We start from the raw sequence: 21886 nt of genomic DNA on the forward strand, positions 1-21886 counted from the left end.
TCCACGAATCCAGAGAACGTGAATACGGAGGGTCCACTGTATTTGGTATGGTAATTAATAATTTCAGCTAATTTATAGGCTCAATGCACATTGGCCTATGATAATTCAGTACAAAGAGAAATCGAATAATTTAACAAGTTAGCCTCGTGTACATGATGATGATGTTATCATGGTACATATATCATATATATACAAATACAGTTGCCTAGCCCACATTATACTGTATACTACATATACGATATAGTTTAGTAATATATTAATATAAGCCAATTTTGAAGGTTCAATGCATTCTGACTATCAGTAGAGAAAAAAAAAAAATTGGACACAAAATGGGATTCAGATTCGGACTGACATCGCCATACCTAATTGAGTATGTATCTTTTCTGTGAATCTTTTAAAAGTTATACATTACTGTATCCAATAATATTTTATGTATTCTCTTATTATTGTATCATAAAATACTAAAAAAGCAGTCAATGTTTTGGTTTGGAAATCAGCTGATGGCAAATATGAGTTTATTTTGCTGTATTTCACTCAATTCTGAGTGAATTGCCTTGGTTCTAGTTAGCGTAAAATATCTAGATACTTTTTTATATGAGACAATGTAATTTGTCATTATGTAACATGTTTCTAAGTCGAAATGTGAATTTAATACGTCATGTGAACTAAAGTATTTTTTTCGTTAACAGACTGCGTTGTGGGCATGATTATTGTGTAAAATTATTACGTGATTCCATTCACTATTTTCACTTCATTTCTTCGTTGTACGAACTTTACTGTTACGTTACTTATCTTTTATCAGGGTGAAAACAACAGTAAAATGTGTTCTTTCAAGACCTGAAGTTTTGATTAAAATTATTTTCTCTCAATTTTATCAACTGGAGTCATATCCTTGTTGCCGCTGCATGATATTAGTCATTAGTAGCTTGAAAAGTGAGCTGCGTGTGTGGAGAGGTAGGAGCTGGGAAAAAATGTTGTACGTTCAGCTGGACACCACTCTTTCTTGCTCACGTTGCTTCCCAGTCGTTTTAGTTGTGGGTGGTCGTAAAGTCAATCAGTCGTAAGTCGACAACTAGCTGTATATATACAGTGGGCCCCCCGTATTTGCATTCTGTGGATTCGCGGATTTTTATCTGGACCATATCTACCCATTATTTGCGGTGAATTCGCCTATTCGCAGGATTTTCCAACGATAAATAATCACTAATTAGTGTATTTTTATGTTATTTTCATGCCTAAATGCATTCTTATGATAAAAAATGATTTACTAATTTTAAAATATTAATATTGATCAATACTGTATTAGTAAGTTTAATAAGATTAAATGATATCACATAATAACTGATAATTCTCTCTCTCTCCCTTACAGGGATGTATGCTTTTTGTGTGATAAATGATTTACTAATTTTCTAATATTAACCCTTAAACGCCGAGCTGGTATTTCTGAAATCGTCTCCTGTATGCCGGCGGCGTTCGCAAGTGAGCGCCAAACCGGAAAAAATGTTTTTTTCAAAAAATCACAGCACGCCTAATTTTCAAGATTGAGAGTTCATTTTTGGCTTCTTTTTTTTTGTCATTGCCTGAAGTTTAGTATGCAACCATCAGAAATGAAAAAAATATCATTATCATATATAAATATTGGAATATATGACAGCGCAAAAATTTTTTTCATATATAATTGTATACAAATCGTGCTGTGAGCAAAACGGTTAAAGCTAATGAGTTCATTATTTTTTCGTTGTATTGTACACTAAATTGCGATGATTTTGGTAGATAACAAATTGTAAAACGATCAAAGCAACACAGAGCAAATATTATCACAATATGATGCATGAATTCGTAACGCGCGGACATAAAAAAAAGCTGTTTTCAAAAATTCACCATAAATCGAAATATTGTGCAAGAGACTTCCCGTTTGTTGTAAAATGAAGGTAATTGATTGAATATCACTAGACTGTAAGTGTTGGAGCTTACAATTGCAGTTTTCGACCATTTGTGTCGAGTTAAAGTTGACCGAAGGACGAATTTTTTCTATTTATCGTTAATTATATGAAATTATTTCAAAACTGATTAAAGCTACAACCATGGTTTGTTTTTTGTTGTATTTTACTTGAAATTGCGCACATTTCCATATATAAAACTTTATGTAACGGCTAATTTAAAATGGTGCAAACATTACGACAATCGGACGAAAAAATTTATGATTTTTTGGAAGAGTTACCGTGCGGACGTAAGGAAAAAGTTTTTTTGTAAATTCACCATAAATCAAAATATTGTGCTAGAGACTTCCAATTTGTTGCAAAATAAAGGTAAATGATTGAATATTACTAGAATATAAGAGTTTTAGCTTACAATTGTGTTTTTCGACCATTTTGGTAGAGTCAAAGTTGACCGAAGGTTGAAATTTTGGCACTTATTGTTATTTATATGAAAATATTTCAAAACTGATAAAAGCTACAACCATGAGTTGTTTTTCCGTTGTATTCTACATGAAATTGCGCACATTTTCATATATAAAACTTTATGTAACTGCTAATATAAAATGGTGCAAAAATTAAGTCAAAGTGACGAAATAACTTCTGAGATGAGTCGCTGATGCTTTTTAGTGGGAGAAGAAAGAAATTCACGCTTGCGCGCCTGGGTAACGATTGTAAACAAAACAACGCCTTGATCTGTGAGCTCCCAGCATCCCCCAAGGCGCGTGATTCAAAAGTTTTCGCCTGGTAGGCCTATAACTATTTTTCCGTGAATTTAAAAAAATAAACTTTTTCGTCGACATACCATACGTCGGTTCGCCACCCGACAGACAATTTTCGTCAACGTTTAATACGTCCAATCGGCATTAAAGGGGTAATATTAATGTAAAGGGCAATCACTTCAATAAAGAAAATACTATATTGAATTAGTAAGATTTTCTTTTATAAATTTTAAAAATTATGTAAGAATGAAGGAAATCCCAGTCTTCATGCATCTTTTTTTCGAACTCCAGGTCTCTCTCTCTCTCTCTCTCTACTGAGATGAGAGATTTTTAAGGTACACTATGTATAATATGTTTATTAGTATTTTCTTATGATAATAGTAATATTAATAATAATGATAATAAATAATAATAATAATAATAATAATAATAATAATAATAATAATAATAATAACTGTAATTACAGAAATCGTATGTGAAAGTATTTTACAAATACTACGAAAATCTCTCTCTCTCTCTCTCTCTCTCGTCTTCTCTCTCTCTCTCTTCTAGTTTCTCTCTCTCTCTCTCTCTCTCTCTCTCTCTCTCTCTTTACAGAGATATATGTTTTTTGGATGATAAATGATTTACTAATTTTCAAATATCAATTTTAATGTAAACAGCAATAGTTTCAATTCATTAAAGAAAATAATAAAGTGAATTAGCAAGATTTTAGTTTATAAATAAAAAAATTATGTAAGACTGAAAGAAAATGCATTTTACCCCGCCTCTTTGTCTGTGAACTCCACGTAGAAAGCTGAGATGGCTGGGGTCCAAAAACTGTCAAAATTATTGTGTCAGGAGGGGGAGTGTGTGTTGCTCTCTCAGGATCACTCTAAATTTTCTCTCTCTCTCTCATCTCTCTCTCTCCTCATCTCTCTCTCTCTCTCTCTCTCTCTCTCTCTCTCTCTCCTCTCTCTCTCTCTCTCTCTACTGAGATGAAAGATTTTTATGGTACACTTATGTATAATACTGTTTATTAATATTTTCATATGTTAATAATAATAATTGTAATATGTGAAAGTATTTAGAAATACTACGATAATCTCTCTCTCTCTCTCTCTCTCTCTCTCTCTCTCTCTCTCTCTCTCTCTCTCTCTCATAGAGATGTATGTTTTTTGGATGATAAATGATTTACTAATTTTCAAATATCAATATTAATGTAAACAGCAATAATATAAATTCATTAAAGAAAATACTAAAGTGAATTAGCAAGATTTTAGTTTATAAATTAAAAAAATTATGTAAGATGAAAGAAAATGCATTTTACCTCGCGTCTTGTCTTTGACTCCACGTAGCCAAGCTGAGTTGGCTGGGGTCCAACAACTGTCAAATTTATCAAGTAATGTGTCATGAGGGGGAGTGTGTGTTGCCCTCTCAGGATCATGTAAATTCTCTCTCTCTCCTCTCTCTCTCTCTCTCTCTCTTCTCTCTCTCTCTCTCTCTCTCTCTCTCTCTTACTGAGATAAGAGAATTTCTATGGTACATGTGTATGTTTATTAATATTTTTTTGCTATAATAATATTAATATAACTAATTTCAAAATCAATTGTGATAGTATTTTAAAGAAGTACAATAATCTATCCATTTCAGTCTTTTAAATAAGGATAACCCTCTCTCTCTCTCTCTCTCTCTCTCTCTCTCTCTCTCTCTCTCTCTCTCTCTCTCTCTCTCTCTCTCTCTCTCTCTCTCTTGCAGAGATACTAGTATGTCCTAGTGGCAACTCTCGCCCTCTGTTTGTGCTGGAAGTGTATGTATAAGTATATCTTATGTTAATAAGATTAATTAAAAATAGTGATTCCCAGTCTTTTTATCCACTTGGAGGAAGGTGGGCGGGGGGGAGTATATGACAGTTTGATATACGAATTGGCGGAGGGGAAGGAGTTGGAGTCTAGGAGTTATTCTCTCTCTCTCTCTCTCTCTCTCTCTCTCTCTCTCTCTCTCTCTCTCTCTCTCTCTCTCTCTCTCTCTCCATTATTATTCTCTGTCTCAGAAATAATTCATAATTTCACTCTTGATCGTCAGATAATGATGTTGCCATTCATTGGTCTCTCTCTCTCTCTCTCTCTCTCTCTCTCTCTCTCTCTCTCTCTCTCTCTCTCTCTCTCTCTCTGTTATTTGTTGTAGGTATATATTTTTAGTGGTAAAATGTTTTAAGATTATTTTGGAATGATATTAATAATATAACCTCAAAGATTAATGCAGTAATAGGTTAGTAATTTTAGGTATATTTGAAGTAGGATGTTATTAAAGGTATACATTTGGTATCTGAACTTTCAAGATAGGCAGTTATAAGCATTTTTAGTGGTGGTTTTAACTATTCGCGGGTTATCTATTCACGGGGGTGTCTGGTACACATCCCCCGCGAATACGGGGGGAACACTGTAATAGGTTTCGCTCAGGGAGATGCCATTTGTTCCTTGACCCTTCAGTTTCTGGCGAAGAACAAGAATCCGTTGAACCCTTGGCCTTGGTCATTCGTCATAAGGAACATTATGGATATTCTAGGACCAGAGGAGGAAGAGAGACTTCTTTGCCCAGTGAGAGTGTTCAAATATTATCTGCACAAGACGTACGAAGTGAGAGGTGGTCGTTCTTCATGCTTAAGATGTTCGGTGAAGAATCCTTCTTGTCCCCACTCCAAAAACGCTGTCTTTCTTCTTAAGATCACTCATCATCGAGGCACACGCCTAAGTTAATTATAAATTATTTCTGCTGCTAAAGGTCAAGGCGCACAAAGTGAGAGCTTTTGCTACCTCGCTGCCGTTTTGCAATAACCTAGCTCCTTCTTTATTGGGTCCCCTGACATTTTGATCAAAGTTAAACATTTGATTGTCACCCTAGAAGAGCCTCCAGTCTCAATTCCTGGTTGACTTTGTACTTCATACCTGCTGGAGAATAAGGGAGCTATCACATGAGGTTCTTCTGATATCTTGCCCTTGACCTATTTTTTGGAGTGCTTGATGTGTGGATCTTATGGGGCCCCCATTTGTCTCTTACCTGCTTGGTGAATGAGCTCACGAAAAAAGTTATGCTTTTCCACCAAACAAGTAGATGAGAAACCTGGGTACTTCCACCTTCTCTGGTTGTCATCTGTACTGAGGGGTGCCAGTTGAAGGATTTTGTGCAGTTTGCCCCTTTTTATGTCAGGTCCCACTAGGAACTCAGGATATCAAATGCACCTCTTCCACTTAACGCCACATTTGCCAGATATTCCTTAGAATGTAAGTTGACCTTTCAGGAAAGTTAGAAAGAGGCAAATCTCCTTCAAAGCACCTGTATGATCTGCAAGAGGTGGAACTACACATACCATCAGTTGAATTTATCTCCACAAGGAGCTTATTTTTAACAATGTTTTGAATTCTTGGTAGCTGAGAATTGTAGAGCTGGTGTTAGTTAAAATCTTTGAAGGAAGGTTATCATCTGGTTTGTTGGAGGCTAACCCCTGCTTTCAGTCTGGCTGGCTCGTTTCTAATGCTCCAGATGGAAGAGGTATGCTGCCTTAGGAGAGGAGGTGAAATGGATGATGACCAAGCAGGCATAAAGGTTTGATAGCAACACTTTTTGTTTTAAACCTTGTTTCAAATGGAAACTTTAGCCTCAGTCAGATGCTTCATTTGGAGAGGAGACTACACATTTATTGATGTGAAGGTTGCATATTTCTCTGTATTAGTGCATCTATTGTCCAGGAAGTGCTTTGACTGATGTGAAGGGGAAGAGGAGTCTTGCCCTTAGTTTGGTCTTACAACTGTCAGGATCTTTGTTGGAGTGGCAATTTGGGCCTACAATTACATTTTTTGTTGTCAAAGGTATCTCCTTTTAAGCTGAGAAAAGTCTGACTAGAACTGGTGGTGAGGGTTACTTATTCATGCATGGACTAGCGCAGCTCTTGTTTGCCCCAGCATTGGAGAAGCTTCTCAGGCTATTGATTATCAAGTCTTGTGGCACTACAAGCCAAGATGTCTTGTTGATCAGCCATCTTTTTCACTTAAAGTTAATCCTTCACATTTGGGTTTGGATCTTAGCACCAGCTCAGCAAGCACAAACTTGAAAATGTACTTGAGAGATTTTAAAAAGCCTCAGGAAGTTTCAAACAAAATTTGAATATGCATATTATATATCAGAGCACACAAGAAAAGTGAAGCATATGGGAAAAATAGCTTAATACATACTTCATAGTATGTACTCTTAATATGTGATTATAACTTGAAAAGGATCTATGAAATATTGTTATGACTAGTGTCAATATATCCCCTTCTTGTAAGTTGGCCATGTTCACACCATGTTTGAAATAATTGTGAAAATTTTGAACTAATGCTTCAGTTTGTACTATTTTTTATGGAATCTTATCGTAACATCATATTGACAGAAATTGCTAGTAGTATGAGGATTTTTTTAGCAGATGAGAATTTTATTTGTAGAAATGCCAAAAAATTATGCCTAGCATAATGAAGTATGTTTAGAGTTTTTATATGTACATATACCTTAAAGTACAATAATCACAAAAAAAGCATTGTGTGTATCTTGTAATGAAATATTGTTATGACTAGTGTTAATGTATTTCCTTGTAATTTGGCCATGTTCACACCATGATTGAAATATTGTGAAAATTTTGAACTAATGCTTCAGTTTGGACTAATTTTTTATGGAATCTTATAGTAACATCATATTGACAGAAATTGCTAGTAGTATGAGGATTGTTTAGCAGATGAGAATTTTATTTGTAGAAATGCCCAAAAAATTAGGATTGTTTAGCAGATGAGAATTTTATTTGTAGAAATGCCAAAAAATTATGTCTAGCGTAATAAAGTATGTTTAGAGTTTTTATATATATATCTTAAGGTACAATAATCACAAAAAAGCATTGTGCTTATCTTGTAATGAATTCCTATCTTGCCTGTTGTCTACATTGCATATCCACATGTTAGTAAACTGGTAAATTTTATCCCTGTTTTTACTTGTAGGTGACTGGTGTTTTGTGTCAGCAGCTTGTAATGTATGCTGATATGATGAAAACTACTCAGAATCAAAATGAGATATTAAAACAGGCCCTTCCATGGACTTTGAAGACAAGCTCATTCATAAGTTCCCATTTCAAAGAAAATTCTAATGCTGTCTTTCATATTTATAGTGTTGGTAAGTTTTATTTATTTTTTTGTCTTAATTAAAGCTGCTCAAAGTTTCAGCATCTGTTTCTGGAACATATATTTAAAGAATAAAATTTAGTATTGACATGATGCCAAAGACTTAAGCTTCACTGAAATATGGTTTTTGATTGAAATGTCTTTGAGGAAGAAACTAGTTCTGTAAGTTCAGGAGAATGCCATACCATACCAATACAGTGGTACCTCATTTGTCAAATGTTACTTAAATTGAACAATCTGTTTTATGAACTTTCTAAAAAATTTTGTATCGTTTGTCAAACAAATGCTCATACTTCAAACTGACTGAGTAAACTACTTGTATTTGATGGCCTACTGTGTCCTACAAGAAAAACTACTAAAATTTTTAAAATTTACAATACAGGCAGTCCCCGGTTATTGGTGGGGGTTCCGTTCCTGAGGCGGTGCCGATAAGTGAAAACTGCCATTAACTGAAACTCGGCAATTTACGGGGCCATAATTGTGCTTATGACGCAGTTGACCAGTTATCGGCACCTCTGTTAGGTATGTTATGGAGCCATAAGGCCTTATGGTCCGCCATAAGACACCTCAAAGCGTGCCAATAACTGGAACTCTGCCTGTTATGGCGCCATAAATTGCAGATTTTCCATAAAACCGGATCGCCGATAAACGGGGACTGCTATATAGTTTAATGATAACGATATTCAACAAAATAAAGGTATAAAACATTTCAATATAGAAATAGCTGTCAATATAAAATTTAGCAAATAGATATGTATCAAATCGTATAACGGCAGTGATGTCAAGCCCAGCTGACTTGAGACTGAACGAGGGAGTGTTGATATGTTGAGGAGAGGAGAAGAGTTAAAATATTACTGTATGTATGTAAAAGGGAATTTCACAATAAATTTAATGTAATGAGAAAATATTTAAACAAATGAAATACAGAAACAATAAGTCTTAATTGAGCCAGTGTTCAGTGTGCCGATTGAGATGGTCTAGTTGAACAATATTAACAAAATAGAAAATTAAAGTTCAAAGCTTTTCACTATCAAATTTTAGCAAAAATCATTAACAAAATCATTCATCATTGCAGTGATGCACAGCTAACTTGAGGGAGGGGCGCTTATGTTTATGAGGTATAAAGAATGAATGATTTTAAGTTATTGTGCATTGTGATATTGTTGAGGAAAGAAGCAGGGACATTAAAATCTTAACTATAATACAGTGGTACCTCGAGATATGAAATTAATCCGCTCCGAGGTGGCCTTCGTATCATGAGTTTTTTGTATCTTAAACCACATTTTACATGTATAATGGCTAATCCGTTCCAAGCCCTCCAAAAACACCCCAGTAAATTTCATAATAAAGCTAAATTGACCTATAAACAATGAAATACTACAACATTTTGGACCATTCAATACCTAACTTAATACGTACTAGTAGTCCTAACATGTATGTACCGGTAAATAAAGTGTATTAGTGTACGTACATGGTATATATACAAGAAATACTGTACGTACATATGTACGTATGTAGTAAAATGTGGAAGCTTACCTTTCGAGTGAGGCTATCTCCGAAAGTGGCGACAGAGGAAGAGGACAAACGGCAGATATGTACGTACACTTAACTTTACGAAACACATAAAAAAATGTCAGGAAAGCATAAACTAAACTTTACAAAACACATTAACAAAACTGTAACACTTAACTTTGCAAAGAACTTAAAATTATTTTTTTTTTTTTTTTTTTTGTCTTTTTGGGTTTTACATTTATTTATTTTTTTTTTTTACTTTTTTATATTTTTTTTTTTATACAAGATTTCAACTTCTTCACCACTTTCAACTTTCTGTTTTTTCGTAGTATGACTTGGTTCTTCCTTTTTGCTTACTCCTACTAAAGGCCTCTTTAAAAAATAACTATCCAAGGAAGATTGCTTCTGCCTGCTTTTGACAATGTTCCTGAAATGACTCATGCAAACGTCATGGAACTGCGCAAGCATACGGCCTGTGTAAGCCTTTTCGGGGTGTCTCTTTTCTATGAATGATTGCACCTTATGAAAAGCAGCCAGAGCATCCTTAATTTCTGCCGTTGTCATAGAGTCGTCGTCCTCCTCTTCGTTGCTGCTAGAGAACTCTTCTTGAACGACGTTATGTTGCATGGCCTCCAACTCCTTCAGGTCATCTGTCGTAAGCTCCTCTTGGTGCTCCTTGAGAAGGTCATTGATGTCGTCCTCGTCAACGACCAGCCCCATGGACTTGCCGATTGCAACAATCTCGTCAAGATCTGGTTGCGAAACAGTTTCAGGATCGTCAACTGTTCGTAAATCTGCAGCACCAGCTTCGCCCACGTCGAATCCCTCGAAGTCTCGGGCGGATGCGGCATCAGGCCAGAGTTTCCTCCACGAGGAATTCAAGGTTCGCCTCAAAACCTCCTGCCAAGCTTGGTCAGTGAGTTGGATGCATATCACAACATCGAAATGCTCCTTCCAAAATTCACGCAAGGTGAGGTTTGTGGTATCTGTGACATCGAAAAATCTCTTGTAAAGATGTTTCGTATACAGCTTCTTGACGTTCGATATCACTTGCTGGTCCATGGGCTGGAGGAGAGGGGTGGTGTTAGGCGGAAGATAAAGAACCTTGATAAACGAATACTCTGCTAGGATATCTTCCTCGAGGCCAGGAGGGTGAGCAGGGGCATTGTCCAACACCAGCAGACATTTCAGAGGGAGGCGCTTCTCTTCCAAGAATTTCTTCACTGTCGAGCCAAAACACAGATTTACCCACTTGGTGAACAAAAGTCTTGTTCCCCAGGCTTTTGCATTAGCCCTCCACATCACTGGAAGCTTTTCCTTAAGCACATTGTGGGCCTTGAAGGCTCGAGGAGTCTCGGAATGATAGACCAGTAGGGGCTTCACCTTGCAATCCCCACTGGCGTTGTAACAAAGTGCGAGCGTAAGTCTTTTTCGTAGGCTTATGCCTTACATTTATACATGGTAGCTTGATAATCAGTTACCTGCATATTTTTTTGTGGACAGGTCCCACCTCCATTAAAATTTTGTTAATCAGGCTAATTCAGGTGTTCAGGGAATGTATTGCAATATGAAGTTTTCATAATAAAACTAATATTGTTATACTTACCTGAATGATTCCCACCCTCCTCCCCACTTCAATTTGATAGTGAATGATTCAGTTGAGAAGACGGGCCTCTGGTGGCCGGTGTTTGCAGCAGCAATTCTAACGTTAACACAGATAACTCATTTGACTAGATTTTACCTGCAGCGTTGGCAACACTGACAGTTGAAATTACCCACCTAGTGGGTAAATCTGTGGGGATATAATTCGGGCTGGTCAGTGACCAGGGCTAATTAGGCGTTCAGGTAAGTACGTATTACAATATTAGTTTTATTATGAAAACTTCATGTAAAGTGGAAGTGCTTCAAAGTGAGATTATTGAAGAATTACACAGACACCAGATACACAGAAATGTGAAAGAGCAAAAGTATTTCAAGAAATTAAGAAACATGCAACAGAAACAGAAGAGACTACACAACAAGTAATTGCTGAAACTTGTGCATCTTGATCAGATGAAATAGCTACAAAAATACCTTCCCTCCATATTTTCTGAAAGGATATTAGATCTTGTTTTGCCTGAAAACTTAATAATAGCTGGTGGTGAAAACTATTCGGTACATGATTCAGTGTTTGAAGGGAAGAGGATTTTTATATTTGCAATGGCTAAAAGTATAGAACTTTAAAAGAAATTATCATAATTAGTGTTTCGATGAAACATTGAAAGTAGTTCCTAAAATTGTTTGTCAGCTGTATACGATTCATGTCCTAGTTGATCATCATAGTATACCCTGCATCTATGCACTGTTGCTAGATAAGACTCACATATAGGCAGTACCTGGTTAATGGCGATCTGGTTTTATGGCACTAGACAAGCGCCATAAAACCAGCGATTTATGGCGCCATAACAGGCCAAGTTTTTAGTTATCGTCGCTATAAGGTGCCCATAATATAGTTATGGAGTCGTAACATACCAGACAGAGGTGCCATTAACTGAAACTTGGCAACAAAGCGGTATAAATTGCTGAGTTTCGGTAAATGGCGGTTTTTGCTTATTAGCACCCAGCCGAAAACGGAACTCCCACTAATAACTAGGGACTGCCTGTAAATTATAACAAATTAATACAGGAAGTAAAGAACTTGACAGATATACTGTAAAGCATTGTTGAATGCTTTATTTGTGCACTTTCCTGAAACTGACGTTAAGGCTGCTGCTTTCATTTGTGCCAAAATATTTATAGGATAATACAGGAATTTGGCTTTCAAAAGCATTATCATGACAATAATGATTTTTCTCTTAGAATGAGGATGGTAGCAGCCCTTGCCTTCTTACGGCTGAATCTGTTCATGCAGTTTCAAAGAGCTTTATGATATGTCAAAGCTCTGCCAATATTGTTTTATTTTGAAGATAATTATATTGGTAGGCCATGTTGACGAGGATGCCGAGAACCAATGTTTAGCATATCTTTTTGGAACATACATGTAAGAACAAATGCCAAACTTAATTGTATGAATAATTCTGTCAAAGGATGGTTTCAGTGCTTTGTATCATTTGCCTGGTGTTCCCATCTAATCATCTGGAAGTTTATACTACATCTTTTAGAACAAGAAATTAACTTTGGAAATGTTCAAATGGCTCAGTTTATGGCTGGTTTGGCCAGTGAACCACTGAGAAAGAAATATAAGGATGCAGCATCACAAGTTTTATCAACTGTGCAAAAATGCAAAGGGAGGAATATACATATTTAGATTTTCTTAGAGGCATTGCATTTGATTTAGGGTTTTAAATAAATTTTTGACATCGACATACAATGTTTATCAGTTATTATAGCTACGTATTCCTTTTTTTTTTTAACAGAGTAAACCAGCAGGCTCAGAGGTCTGGATAAACTAATCCTTTATAATAATAATTAACAACATAATACAATAAAACATGAAACTAGCAAGTGACTGTGCAACTATTTTAATAAAAAATTGATAAACAAGGTAATTTATAAATTAGTAATTAACATCTTAGATATAATTGTTTGTTCTTGTATATGCCTTTTCCCTACGTTTAAATTTATATTTTTGTATATTGACAGATACTACCTTACGGGTTAATGTCCTTTTGGATTTTGCTAAAAAAAATCTAGACTTTGGCAGGTGGGGACTTTTGTCCAGGGAGATTTTGAAGGTTGGGGATTTTGTCCTCAGGAGGATTTTGTCCTGACACCATTGTGGTGAGGGGCTGTTGAACCCCAGGAAATTTCCTGGGTTTGAGTCCAAGACTTCTATATATTGTTACTCAATTTTGATGAAGTCTTGTGGAAGTTTCCACTTTTACTCAAGTTTATTTGACCTGATAAATTGGGAAAGATGTCATAACTGGGGCTAGGGTAAGTATCTAAAGCTAATATTGGGAACTGTGGTAGGTCATCAACTACCTGATAATGAGGGATATTAATGGGATTTTTCATACTGATACCTCAATGGTAGAACTATTCTCCAGAGGTGCACCATGGATTCCAGGAGTGGTCTGGTTCTGGGTATAAGACACTTGGTATTCTGTCCAGTTTGTCCAGAATGTGATTAGGGTGGGGATGATTGTATTCTTGTAATACTCTCAGTCCCAATATGTGGGTTTGGCGTACACTTGAGGCACCCTAATTTTGTAGTGCCATCCGCTATGGGGTAGGGCAGGGAGTGGCTATTTGGGAGTCAGCTCTTACTTGTGCCATTGGTAGAAGTAAAAACTCCATGAAAGACTAATGATATCTTTTTAAGATTTTCAGGTTTACTTATGTATTTTTTTCTTTCTCACTTTGATCGTTTTGAGTAGTTGAGAATCCAGTACCCCTGGACCCTTTGATGATACCCTTTTGGCACAGATGACAATCTGTGCACCCTCCTCCAACCTCAGTTTAGACATGGCTAGGAAACCTCTTAGTGTAATTACTATAGAACCCTACACTCCAGTATTGGGCATAAGTGTATGTGAAATAGACTGGGTATATTTGAAACGTTTTCTTATATTACATATTTAACCGTTAATCTGGAAGATTCTAATTGTGACATTTTTAATGTCCAGAGACATTGTGAAGTATTGTGGCTAGGCCTAAAGTCTCTGAAGGCTGGGGAAAACTGACAGTAAAATTATGCTCACCAAAAGAGAAAGTAAAATTAAAAGCATTATGGCATCTTGGAGGAGTTAAAGTAGACTGAGCAGTACATGATTTTGAAATCACTCCCAAGGGCATGATATTTTCTCCTCAACTGATGATGTATTCAAAAGAGAAACATGTAGAAGAGTTAAAAGATCAAAGTGTGATTAGAAGTGAAAGAATGAAGAAGATCGTCAGTGAAGCCTTAATTTCATTTCCAAATTTGTTACATTCAATTCTGTCCACTTAATGTAGTAGAAGTTGTGATGAACTGGAAATTATAGATAAAAAGAGACCTTTAGAGAGCACTTTACCCAAAACCATGAAACCAGTGTTCTGCTGCTTCTAGTGTTGTGCAGACTGCTCCAGTTGTCATCTCAGCAGGGTCTTCTCTCAAGTCAAAGCCTTCATCCCATTTGCATTTTTTATGAAAGTGTAAGGAAGGGCATTCACCTTCTGTAACAATGTCAAGCAAGAACCCTCTACCTTCTCCCATTCTGTCATCTCGTGCTTACCTTCAGCGTCCTGTGACATCATTGCTGGTATTCCCCAGATAGTCACTGTCTCAGTCTGTATATTTACCATTCCCTGCCATTTCAATTCTTCCTTTAGACTTGATGGATTTCAACCCTGGTTTGGATAATTCTCCTTTTTAAGTGATCCATAGATTGCATTGCTCTGCTTTTACCTGTCCTTTTTGCCAAAGACGAATCTGTTGATTGGTGTTTTTTTTATGCTTTTACCTTGGCTCCTTTTAAAATAAGAAGTTAATGCTATCTGGTTCTATCAAGGTGTTATTTGAGGCAATCTTGATAGTGTATCCCTTAAAGCTGGTTCTTGGATGCCACTACCTCAGTTTCCAAGTTTATGAAGCTGCCGAGAGCTACGTGTTATGGCACAGATATGGCAGATTTTTAACCTTCCTCCATTCAAGATGCATGTTTGTCAAGTTGCTTGCCTTATGGTAGAAGCAAAGATCTCTTATCGGTAAGGTACTTTGGCCTGATAGGAAGTTGGAAGTAAGTTATGATGTTGGTATAGTATTCCTAACATAATTTCTCATAAAAAGAAAAATGTTGATAATGATATGTGTTAGTCCTGAAGGGGCAGCTGTTCTTGATGTGTTGAAGTACTAACCTTTTATTACCTTTATAGACCTATTTCTGAAGCCACATATTTAAATAATTGAAAATAAATTTACATAAATTTTAATTTGTTCTTTTCACATTTCAGGAGCAAACAGTGGCAATCTTGGAGTTTTAGCATTTAAGGGAGGTAGTTATGACCTAGCGGCCCAGTTTTTGGAAGCTTGTGTTGAAATGTTGTTGATCTACAGTTCTTCATTAACTGGAGATCAGAAGGTGAGTGTTCTGAATGTAAAAAGGCAATTTCATAACTGTACTTCTGTTTTGAGAGGGCTTGAATAATTTTGTAAGTAGACAACCAATAATTTCCAGTTTCTGTCAGCAAGCATTATTGTTAGTGTATGGTTGTGATGTATTTGGCTTTTTAAATTAGTAATAAACTTTATTTAGTAAAGACACAGTCATCTGGATCTTCATCACCCAGAGGACTACAGTACCCAGATGTGCCAATGTTATAGGAAAAAAAAAACTAATTTTTTATTTATTAGATAAATGATTCTTATTTCTCTATTATAATAGCTGCATTCCTGCATCCCACATCAGGTGGATGGACAATAGATTTTGAAAACTGAAAAATTTATTAACCCTCCCTTTCAGTTGAACTGCTGGTTCAAGTGGCTATTGTTTTCAGATTTTTGTTTGTTATCAGTCTGTGGCAATGTATTGGAAAAATGCTCTTTGCATAACTGTTTCCAATTTAATTTCTTTTTTTCATTTTGGTTTGTTTTTCCTGGTTTTTATGTCTTGTATGATGTCAGCTAAAGAGGTAAACAGCAAAACTTACAGAATCTTTTATTCTTTAGCCATTATGATCATTATTTTTGCATTAAATGTAGGAACAAGGTTTGCACCCTTAAAAATCTGTGATCAGTGTATTGATTGGTCAAATGAGACCGTGAATGATTATTTAAGGGGGTCGGCCAGAACCCCTATATATGGGGTTATAGGGCGAAAAAAACAGTCATAAAAAAATTTATGGAGCTTCGTATAGCAATGGAGAATGTGTATACGAAATATTTTGTCAAAATTCCTCTTACTTTCGTAGTTACAGGGTAATTAGTAAACTTAACTCAATAAGCCAAAAACATTGACCCGTACAAGAAAATGCAATATTTCTTCAGTTATCGTAAATTTTGATAATTATTGTCGAAGAAATTGTGAGCAATGGCATCTGTAGAGATTTCATGAGTCGCATGAGGGAAGTTCTCAGCATACCACCCTTCAGTGCGAGCAGAACCATGAAAGGGGTAGCACGTTCGAGTTTCACCTCTGACATTCGCTTGCTTTTACGTCTGTGTTATCTTTGTTTCGGCAAGAATTTAATCATGCCAAAGAGGAAAAGACCAGCTTAACATACAGAAGAATAAAATTCGCTCTAATATGAGTGCAGAATATCATAATATCCATGATATTAGTGTAGATAGTGAAGAGAGAGAGGGCGGGGCATACGTTGCGCTGTGCCACAGGCTACGGTCTTTGAGCAAAGGGATCTTCATTTATGATAAATAACATAGTTTTCGTTTATTAATACCCAAAAAGAAATATGAAATTCTTAATTATCATGATTTATTAACAATGTCTGTAAAAAGAGAGTTCACGTTCGAGTTTTACCTCTGACATTCTCTTGCTTTTATGTCTGTTTATCTTTGTTTCTGCAAGAATTTCATCATGTCAAAGAGGAAAAGACAAGGAAAACAGACAAGAAAATTTGTTGTAATAAGCAGAGTTAATGAAGGAGAGAGAGTGAGTTTCGTAGGAAGGAGTGCCCTGTCTTGCCTGACGCAGTGCCCCTGGCTACAATATATGAGCAAAGGGATCTACATTTATGATTAAATTATGATAAATAACATAGTTTTGGTTTATTAATACCCAAAAAAGAAATATAAATTCATAATAATCATTAATTATTAACATTGTCTTTGTAAAAATACAAAGGAAAACTGAATGCCTTTATCTGAAAACTTTACTTCTGGGCTCAGCCGTGTCGCTCCCGTGAATTCACAGCACGAGAAGGTTCAGGGAACTTGGTCACCTCAGTTCCAAAAGCTTCACATCAACATCCTGGAAGCTATGGCAGTGTTTCTGACCTTAAAGAAGCCCCATCCTCCAGAGAAGGCTCATATCAGGTTGGTTCTCGACAGTGCGGTAGTGGTACACTGTATAAACAGAGGTGGTCCAAGTCAAGTCATGTGAACCACGTGATGATAGCAATTTTTTCTCTAGCTGACAAGAACACCTGGCATCTATCGGCTACCCATCTGGCAGGAGTCCACAATGTAGTAGCAGACGCACTGTCCCGGTCAGTCCCCCTGGAGTCAGAATGGTCACTGGACCAGGAATCCTTCAAGAGGGTTTGCAGGAGAGTACTGGGTCTGGAAGTAGATCTGCCTTGTTACGTAGCCCCAAATATGGACTCTCTGGCATACGCTACGGACGCCCTGATTATAGATTGGAACCAGTGGAGGAAGGTTTATTTATTCCCTCCAGTGAACCTTCTCCTGAAGAAGGTGCTGCACAAGTTGAAATCCTTCAAAGGTCAGGTGGCTCTCATAGCTCCTTACTGGCCCAAGAGCAATTGGTTTCCCCTTCTCCTGGAACTAGGTCTTCGACCTCACCCTCTCCCGGACTTGAGGCTGTCGCAACAAGTTCAAACGGTGACTGTGTTTGATTCCTCAGGTCTTCACAAAACCCTATCTTTATGGATTTCATGAAGTTTGCAGGTAGGAGAGTAGGGGACATTGATCCACAGAACATTTTGTTCTTGGAGTCAGACAAAAGAGAATCTACACTTTGCCAGTATGATTCAGCAGTTAAACAATTGTCTACATTTCTCAGGGAATCAAATGTCAAAGTAATGACGGTGAACGTGGCTATAACCTTCTTCAGGACTTTATTCGAATAAGGCTTGGCAGTTGCCACAATAACAACCACTAAGTCAACTCTGAAAAAGATTTTTCTTCTCGGGTTTGGTATAAATCTAACTGAGTCTTATTTCACCTCAATCCCAAGGGCATGTGCACGCCTGCGGCCCATTCACAGGCCGTCGTCAGTGTCATGGTTTCTTAACGATGTTCTCAGGTTAGACTCTAAAACAGACAACTTCAAATGTGATTGCCAAACCCTTTTGCGTAAGGCACTGTTTTTTATTAAGTCTGGCTTCAGGTGCCAGAATATCGGAGATGTCATCTTTATTTAGAGGCCAAGGGCATATAGAATTCCTTTCCTCGGGTGACGTGTTGCTTTCACCAAATAAATACTTTATGGCTAAGAATGAGAACCCTTTGGTAAGGTGGTCCCCATGGAAGGTTGTTCCGCTTCCGCAACATCCATCTTTATGTCCTGTTAAAACTCTTAAGGACTATTTATCTAGAACATCTACCTTTTCCGAAGGCCCCCCCCCCCCCCCTTTTCATGTGGGGCGGCGGTGGTACCATATCTCTAAAGGGCATTAGGCAGCAGTTTTTGTATTTTATCAAGAAAGCCAGCCCAGGGTCATTTCCCAAGGTGCGTGGTATTCGGGCTATAACAACTTCTGTAAATTTCTTCAAATATATGAACTTTGATGATCTGAAGAAGTATACTGGTTGGAAGTCGCACTGGGTTTTCCAAAAGCATTACCTTAAGTCTTTGGAGGATCTTAAATATCATGCAATAGCTGTAGGGAGAAAGTAAGACTGCCTGGAGCAAGTGTTGTCTTTGCCAGGAAGGCAAGAAAAATGAAGGTCTAACTACACCCTTTGGCTGCTGTACATTGTGCTGACCCTTGGCCCTGCATATTCATTATCAAGAATCTAATGGACGTCCTTAGGCCAGAGAAAGAAGAGAGACTCCTGTGTCCTGTGAAGGCTCTCGGGTATCAAATAATCTTTGGTGTTCAGTGAAAAACAATTCACAACCCCTTTCATAGAATGCTCTTTCCTTTTTCTTGAAAAGCCTCATTACCGTAGCTCATTCCCAAGTTCAAGAGGACACTCTTCTACATTTAAGAGTCAAGGCACATTACGTTCGAGCAGTTGTGGCGGGATCACAAGCTCAAAAACAAGCGGGCAAAATAACCCCCCCACATAAACTTAACCTGTCCGGGTGCCAAACTCACCCTCAACCACACTTTCCTCTTTACACTACAGAATACATGCAGGACAACTGACCTACCTACACATAGAACAAAAACACAAACACATGTACTCACCCAACTCCAGATACTCAGGGCTATGCTGTGCTGTCTGCTGGTCGAGGTCACTGAGACACCACCAACAACAAAGACAACAACCAAGCACCACAACCCAACAACACAACACCCAAGGACCACAACCCTACAACTCAACAACACAACAACAATTAAGGAATACAACCACAACTCAACAACACAACAACAAACAACGAAGACAACCACAACAAAAGACCACTGCACAAAAAACAACAACACTAAAAGGCAACACACACACCCAATAACAACACCAAGGAATCACAACAGCTCACCAACAAAAACCCTCAACAACTCGCAGCTACACCAAGAAACCACAACAGCTCCCAACAACAACAACCCTCAGCTACAACAACTCACATATAACTCAACAGAAACTCAAAAGCACAATAAATCTAACAACACAGGTGCAACAACTCTAAAAAAGCAAATAATATTAAACTTAACAACAACTAAACAACAAATCAATACCACACAACTTAACTGATTTTCAATGCCTTCAACACTCTTCATAGACCGCTGCTGACACTACTGACCCTCACAGGCTCTGACTAAAAACTCTGATCTTAACAACTAACTCCAGTTTCAACTGCAGACAAGCCAGAACTCACCAACAGCCAATTCAATCACTAACCATCCATCCACCAATTAAGTCCTCTCTTACTCTCACTCTCTTATGGAAAACCAAAACACAAATACATACTACACGATCTCAACAGCAATACAAACAACGAAACACTCTCTCTCTCTCTCTCTCTCTCTCCTCTCTCTCTCTCTCTCTCTCTCTCTCTCTCTCTCTCTCTCTCTCTCTCTCTCTCAAGAATGTTGTCAAATGGAACTCCCATAACTCCTCCATATTTACTTTCCCGTTACATTTGACAACGCCTCCTTACACTCACAACATCCACACTAAAAAGCCTTCCGTAACACCCACGGATGCTCGGATGCAGGCCCCCTGGATCTTGTTTGAGGGCCCTCATACACACTCATTACACCGCCATCCACTTCTAGACCACTTCCAGTCAGATTCCCATTACCCTCTCCCTCACTACTATCCTCCCAAATCCCATTCACTGTCTCATCTACCCCTTCTAACTCTTGTCCTATTATCTCTTGTAACTCTGCCACCAAATCACTTACCTCATTTACACTCCTGCCAAACTCCTGAAGAGACTCACTCATACTGCCAGCCACATCCTTACCACCTGATTCCTTCCTGGTGAAATTTCACTAAACCCTGACAATTCAAACCCACACACTCTGCACGTATCATTCCTCCCCTCAAAGTCATCCGTATTACACGCCTTATCCACCATTTTCACCCCAACACTAACCCCTCTATCATGCTGTTCACTTTTCTCCCTTTCATTCCCTTTCCTTACCTCCTTCTGCTTTCTTTCATACTAAACCAACACCAACTGCTGATCTTCCAGACCCATTTGCTCACTGATGCTTGGCTCACATTTATTCACTCCAAACCACTCACTCATCACATTCTCCCGAACACACTGTCGCATACTAGAGGACCCACCCAACTGAATCCCCTTTTCAACTGTGTTTCCTGAATTCCCAGCCTGACTCATCCTCTTTCGCCTACACGCACTCCCTAAATGACCTTCCTTTCCACATTCAACACACTTCGCACGCAACTCCTTACACATCCTAGCATAATGCCCAGTCTTTCCACAATTACCACAAACCTCATTCACATGGGTACCCCCACATCCACTCGCTATATGCCCTATCTGCCCACACTTGTAACACTTAATACCCCTATCTTTCTTACCCTCACTCACTAAGTGGCCCATTTGCGCACACCTGAAACATGCCCCTAACGCCCACTTACACTCATTCTTCTTGTGTCCTGGCTTACTACTTCTGTAACACTACTGCTTTCGCTCACAACCAACTGATCCTACTCTTCCGACACTTGCACTCCTATCTCTTTTAGGGCTAACTACACTCACATTACTTGCACTTACGCTGCTATCAACCACTTGCTCCTTACACTCCTTTATCCCTTCGTCCCAAAACTTTTTCCTGGCTAATGTTTCTAACCAACAGACATACATTGCCATTGACTCACCAACATTCATTCTTACCTCTTCAAAATCTTGCTTTCTCCTATATCTAATGCTACTCTTTATCCTCTTTGCCTGTTCCACAATCCTGGCTTTCACACTCATATGGCACATTCCCTACACTCATCATTACCCCATACATACTCAACAAAAATCCTAGCACGAAGTTACCTAACTCTCTTGCCCAAACTCTCTTGCTATCCCCATACTTAGCCTCACAATACTTCTCATATTCCTTAAAAAAGTCCCCTATGTCCGTACTACCATATTCCTCGTATTTTGCACATCGGGGTACCTCCTGCTCACTCTCACTTTCACTGCTACCATTCTGACCCTTCTTTCCCTCTTCCAAATACAACAAATCCACTTCCATTCTGACTTCC

At 37.7% G+C, this 21886-nt stretch overlaps 1 protein-coding gene across 2 annotated transcripts in view; it reads left to right on the plus strand.

Annotated features, from left to right (window-relative positions):
- Positions 1-21886, plus strand: part of LOC135223625 (uncharacterized) — a gene marked incomplete in the record, with an annotated part of 381927 nt that overhangs the window by 112880 nt on the left and 247161 nt on the right. For both annotated transcript variants that reach the window (XM_064262235.1, XM_064262236.1), the window contains 2 exon segments: positions 7702-7873; positions 15307-15434. In XM_064262235.1, the coding sequence (XP_064118305.1) occupies positions 7702-7873; positions 15307-15434 (300 nt within the window).

The sequence above is a fragment of the Macrobrachium nipponense genome, chromosome 10, assembly GCF_015104395.2.
Source record: "Macrobrachium nipponense isolate FS-2020 chromosome 10, ASM1510439v2, whole genome shotgun sequence".
Classification (NCBI taxonomy): domain Eukaryota; kingdom Metazoa; phylum Arthropoda; class Malacostraca; order Decapoda; family Palaemonidae; genus Macrobrachium; species Macrobrachium nipponense.